The sequence below is a fragment of the Haemorhous mexicanus genome, chromosome 9, assembly GCF_027477595.1.
Source record: "Haemorhous mexicanus isolate bHaeMex1 chromosome 9, bHaeMex1.pri, whole genome shotgun sequence".
Taxonomy (NCBI): Eukaryota; Metazoa; Chordata; class Aves; order Passeriformes; family Fringillidae; genus Haemorhous; species Haemorhous mexicanus.
This window is the reverse complement of record NC_082349.1, coordinates 23,873,205-23,879,434: the sequence shown is the minus strand read 5'-3', so window position 1 is coordinate 23,879,434 and position 6,230 is coordinate 23,873,205. Positions and strand designations below refer to the sequence as shown.

General features: G+C 47.4%; 1 protein-coding gene across 1 annotated transcript in view; it reads right to left on the bottom strand.

The window, feature by feature from the left end:
- Nucleotides 1-2,958: 2,958 nt before the first annotated feature.
- LAMC1 (laminin subunit gamma 1) overlaps nucleotides 2,959-6,230 on the bottom strand; it is a 67,696-nt gene continuing 64,424 nt past the window's right edge. Inside the window, exon 28 of the mRNA XM_059854525.1 lies at nucleotides 2,959-5,914. Within this exon, the coding sequence (XP_059710508.1) occupies nucleotides 5,658-5,914 (257 nt within the window). The 3' untranslated portion in view covers nucleotides 2,959-5,657. The remainder of the gene's footprint in view (nucleotides 5,915-6,230) is intronic.

Below are 6,230 nucleotides of genomic sequence, written 5' to 3'. Positions count from 1 at the left end.
ACCTCTGACTCCACTTGTGCAAACAAGGCTGTGACAGCTCGCTCCTCAGCCATCTCTGCTTATTGACTCAGATGACTCTCACCTCACCATCTGCCACTACGCTTCAACAGGACCTCTGGAAACCACATGCCATGAGACTAGCAAGAATGTATTTCCTGGGGCCCTGATTTTCTAAACACATCTGATTGGGAGTGAGCAGCTGCCCATCAGCCTCCACAGAGCAAATGTCCCACTGCGACCTGTGGCAGCACCCTTTAGAAAGGGTCTCACACCAACATGATTACCAGGGATGTTTCACCTTTTAAACTGAGCAAAAGTGTAAGCAAAGGGAGGCATAAAGAACAGCTGTGCTCATCAGACACTGCAATGAAGCAGTTTTGTTTCACCTGAAAACCTGTCTTTCAGTCTTCAGAAGGACAAGAGAAGTCCTTCTTGAAGATGGCTTATGTTCATTCCCAACAGAGCCAAAAAAGCTGCTCCTGCAGGCAGACCGCTGTGGCTCACAAGTTCATCAGTCCTTGAAGACGGGGCTGTGGCAGAATTAAACGCTCCAAAACCAGTCTGGAACATAATAATCTAAATTTTGCTGATGGTTGCTGGTGAAAAGTGATGGATGTGTAAAAACTCTGGAGTGATGGTTTTATTAATGTAAGCAAGGGAGAAAACCCATTTTGGTGACTTATGCCAGATGAACACCATAATGCTGTGAGCCCTTGCAGCCCAAGTCAACCCTTGCATCCCCAAGCCTCCTCCTGCAAGGGCCCATCTGATCTGCCACATCATCCAGGAGGAAATCCTGATTTTGCACACTCCTCCCAGTGTGCAAAATCAGTGACCATGATGTGCTGGTATCACCAAACACCAGTGCAGCAATGGAGCCTGGACTTCAGTCTCTCCTCTGACATTTGGGTGCCCTGGGAAGAAGTCCTCCTGGCATCCAGAAGCAGCTGGAGCAGGGATCGTTCAGGCAGCAGCTGTGTGGGATGGGCAGAGGCAGGCAGGGATCACGCCGGCAGGGAGCAGGCGGGGCGGGGCAGCAGCAGGGGCACAGCAGGGAAGTGCGGTCATGTCTGGCCTTGCCTTGCTGTGCCCTGCCCGGCCCAGCGAGGGCTGAGACAAACAGGGATGAAGGAAGAAGGCATTGCCATCCAACTGCATTCCCCTCTCTGTCCCCATGCCCAGCCTCTGTGGGATAACTTTTACATGGCATTCCTGATGTTTCTGGGATGGGGGCACTGAAGGTATCAAGCCAGCAGCCAACTACAGAAAATAACTAACCACAACATGGTCCAACATGTCACAGCTGTAGATGGGGTGCACAGGACACTGCCAGCTCGATGTGACAGCTGTATGACCTCCTCCACTTCCTCAGATCCACACAAACACACCAGAGACATCTCCCTCCAGGCAGTTTTCCCCAGCATTTTATAACCTGTAACAAGACCTTGTCCTCCCCAGAAATGAGAGGGAACCCAAGCTCAGGTCTGTCCAAGCCCTCCCCACTGCCACCTTCTCACCAGGCCCCCTGCCAGCCTCCTGCTTCTCCAGAGAGCACCTGAGAGATGATGGAGCTTGAACCTGGGCAGTGAGAAGAAACCAACAGGGAACAGAGAACTGAAGGAGAATAAAGACTACCAGAGCATGGCTTGGTCACTGCTCAGCAAGGTGCCTCCTCACCCACCTTGATGTCAGGTACTGGCTACACTGAGCAGAGAGTATCTGAGGAGGGCATCTCTACTTGGGCTTCAAAATATTGGTAGAACAGTTTGGCAACCTGTAAGCCATTGTCATGGTCCCTTGGAGCTGGGCCTGCTCCTCCCTGTAAGAGATTTCTGAGTTTAAGAGTAACTCAGGCTACTCTTACCTTGTCATCCTCCACTATCCTCCAGCAGTACCTCTGAAAACCACATGAATGCGAGGCACATCCTCAAGATCACCTCTGAGACACATTTGCAAAATGCCCTCAAAACACTTCTGGAGATAAAAATCCTGAAGATAAAATAAAGGACACAGACTTGCTTCCTAATCTAAGCATCTTCACCTCAAAATGGTAAGAGGCTCCATGTCAACCAACAGCCCATGCAAGGTCAGAACTGTCCCACCACCCAGTTGTCTGCTCTCCCTGACTGCTGCCCACAATCCAGCTGAAACCTCAGCCAGATTTTATCAGCTGGGATTTGCTTCACAAAAAAACTGTCAAGAAAAAAAAAAATAGACATATTTTAGAAAACAAATTCATTAGTGACAACTGGAAAATGAAAGGTCAAAAGTACACAAACTGCAAAAATGCAAAAAAGATTTTACCAGCTGAGATGGGATTAGCTCTGATGCAAGTTAATGAGACCTGTGCATTTTCCTCTGCTGAGAAAAATAAAAGCAATCCAGATGGAGCTGTAAGACAGGTGTGAATGCAGAACAGCCTAGTCTCTTCTCACTGCAATCTGTCCTTAAAAATTTGCTTCATTCAGGCCAGGCTCTGGGAGACAGGACCCAGGAACAACTCAGAGCACCCAAATTTGTGGCAGTTCCCAGTAATTTCAGCTTCTTTATTCAGTTTTTTTTTTTTTTTTCCCCAGGAGCCTTATCCTTTTCTACCTGTTTAGTAAAAAGGATTTTTCCCTTAGAGCATAAATAAACTCCCCCCAGTTCCTCTGGGCTTTCCAGGAACACGGTGCCACTCCAACAGCATCAGCACCAACAACACAGTATGTTTTTAAGCCCTGGAAAACCAGCAGCTTAAAATCCATCACAGCCATGGCGGTGGAGCAGTGGATACAAGGAAAAACCATCATCCTTGTCATCTGTATCCCACCACATGCATTTCCAAGTTTCTTCTCCCTTGTTCCCATACCAAATCAGGTTGTCTAAAAAGCAAGACGTGAATCTTGCAACTGAGACACATCACCATCAATACCCTACAACCAAAAATAAAGTAACACTCAACAGAATTCCCAGGTGTAAGGGGTTACAAATATTCAGACTTTATTATAAATAAGAAATACTGTTTTATACATAAAAACTGCAAGTGTTGCATTTTGTTCACCGCCCCAGACAGCAAGACCACAGATTAAGGCAAAAAAAGCTGGAGTGAAGGCACATACTGAGGGGGCCACAGTCAGGAATAAGGTGATGAAGGGATGTCACAAGTCATCCATGACATCCAGCACTCCACCAGCAGCTGTCACATCATCACATTACGTAAAGAAATAACTGGACTTATACAATGAATAATGGCTGTAATGCAGTACTGATTAACAGATCGCTTATAAAGATTTTTTTTTATTTAAAAATAAAATTCTGTCAAAAACGGCTTAAGAAAAAAAAACAAAAAAACAACACAAGAGAGCAGGAAACCTTAGGCCTGAGGTCAGCCAGGGCATGCACACATCTGCTCTTCTCACAGCCTTGGCAGAGGTGATGTGGTCACAGCTATCTTCCCAGAGTGACCCAATGTCCCTGTGTGTGCAGGCACAGGGAGCTCTCCTCCAGAGGTGTTTCCAGGCAGGAGGGAAATCCCACAATCATTAAGGGAAGGGATACAAGAGCCATGCAGAGTTTGCTGGGAACAGCCCCTGCCCAGCAGCACTGTCTGCACCAAGCCTCCTGCCTTGCACAGTGGTATCAAGATGTCCCCAAACGCAGCTCTCTGACCCCCTCAGTGCTGGTGTGGTCCCCCAACAGCGCTACAGCTCCTCCCAGCTCAGCTGCAAAGCCACAGCCCCTGCTCCACTGCTGGCACAGCATCCCAGGGCACAGGGGACACAGAACTGGGTGCTGCAGGCACCGTGGGGAACAGGGCTGGAAAGCATCCACCCGACAGGCAAAGTGGTTATGGATGGGTGCTGGGGATACAACAGAGGGAAGCAAGCGGGAGCCCAGCTAGGAGAAATCCCAAGGGAATGATACAGAGAGAAGCAATACATGGTGCACCTGCCCCAATGGCTACAGGGGAAAGCACATAGAGGAGGCCAGGCTGTGCCACTCTGGAAATCTGGCTGAGTATATTTACACACACATACACACACACACGAGAGACTTCCTCACACTATAATCATGATAAAAAATGGAAAAAAAAATCACATTCACACAAAAAACATAAATTTGAAATAATTAATAGCACCAGTGTGTGTCAGATAATAATTTCTTCCCCGCTACGCAAACGTACAAAGTTGCATAGTGTTTAAGGATAGATATATACTGGATCTCAGGGAAAGGGGGGAGGGATGCCAGGCTGGAGGCAAGGAGGAAGCTGCGGAGGATGCTCTTGTCTGGGAGCAAGGGGCTCTCTGCTGCTCCCAGCCAGCAGCAGCGAGCACTGCCTGGGGTGGGAGCCTGCAGGGAAGCCCTGGGAGTGGTGTGTAAGGCAGAGCTGCCACCTGAGCCTGGCCTGAGGTCCCTGTGCTGTGGCAGCTTTATGGTGACTGGGAAATTCGGAGGCAAAAAGAAAGGAGGCCACCAGGAAATTCCAGCTCTTCCTCCCAGCTTTAAAAGAGGCAAAAGGCAAGAGCAATGGCAGGAGAGATAAAAATCCCACTGTCCTCCTTCAGGAAAAAGACGGGGTGAAAAAAAAAAGACCTTTCCATTTCCATTCATGTGCCCCCTTCCTTCCCCACCCAAAGACATTCAGCATGGAGGCCAGTGCAGCTGTCAGAACTGTCTGGATGGCAGCTGTCCTCTTCAGCAAGACTTGTCCTGCTTCAACAAACTCATTTGTCAGTCTGACATTCCAAGCCCAGAAAACCAGATCCTCTGGAAATTCAGTAGCAAGAGATGGGAATGCAGCTCGTGGCTTTCACACTCCGGCAGTCTGGACTAGCCAGCAGGTAGCAGCTTTCAGACCAGACCCAAAACTTCTCCACAGAACAGAAGTGGGGCTGGCAAGATCCACCACTCCACCAGTACCCCATCTTCCAAAAGAGCCCTAATCAGAGGCTTTTCTCATAGCAATGCATCCTCACAGAAAGCATTTCAGAAAGAGGCTTCAGCTATTTGCCAAAGGCTACCAACACTGTTGGATTGGCCACTACGTAATGATGAAAAAAATAAATTCACAGGGTTAGAAGTTGGGAAGAAGGATCTGAATTGAGTGCAGCTATACTGGCCATTACAGTAATACTTTGGTAGCCATCCCCTTCCTTCATAGGGACAAAGAGCTCCAGGATTGAGGATTTTACAAAGGGAGAAGACAGGAGAGAAAGTTGTGTTAGTTTTGCCTTGCTGTATACAGCTCACATGGTTATTTCTGAACCACAGTATAAAGAGTCCAGAGCATCTCTCATCCTTGCACTAATCAAAGGGAAACTGTGTCTGAGGAAGGGGCAAAGGTGGAGTGCTCAGGAAAACAATCTATATAAAAAAAACCCTTTGATGCCCAAAGACGGATATTTAATTTGCTTCTCAAAAAAACCCCAAACAAAGAAAGAAACAACAACAACAAAAAAAAAGAAAAAAACACAAAAAACCCCAAACAAAACAAAATTAAAAAAAAAATTAAAAAGCCAAACCAAAAGAAAAAAAAAAAACTTTCAACTTATCCTGATTTGAAAGGAAACAGTGGCTGCGAGCAGCAAGGAGTTGGGGATTTGGAGAAGGTAATGTGTGTTAAGGCACTCCATGGCTGAACCACCAGGGCGATTCCCCCCACCCCCAGCACACCCTTAGGGCTTCTCAATGGACGGGGTGTTGAAACAGCCAGATGGCAAGGTCTTCCTGATGTCTTCCAGGTTGCTAATGTCCTTCAGGATCTCTTCAATGTCCCTGTTGTAGGCCTGTATCGCATCATCTTGCTTCTTGGCTTCTCTCTCAAGGAAAGACACTTTCTGGTCCAGGTCACTGTCTTTCATCTGGTCTTTGGCACTGTTCAAGGTACCTTCAATTTCATTCAGTTTGTTCAAGTCCACTGTCTCCAGTTGCCCTGAAAAGCCAAAAGCAAAGAGTGAAGTGCATTTAAACTTCTGTGACACCATGGGTGCTCACACAGCTGAGCCCACAGCAGATCTCCATCAGGACATCTCCAGCATCTGAAACAGGACCAACCATATGGGTGACATCTCCACTGTCTCAAAAAGTCTTCAGTTTCCTGAAAACCAACACAGAGCATTGCTGAACAAGCTCTGAGGCTACTCAGGAAAGAAAAAAACCCAAAGTCCTTGCCAAAAACACACAAACCCAATTTCAAGATATCAACAGTTCCATCTGGTTCCTCAAACAAAATTGGCAGCAAACCCAGC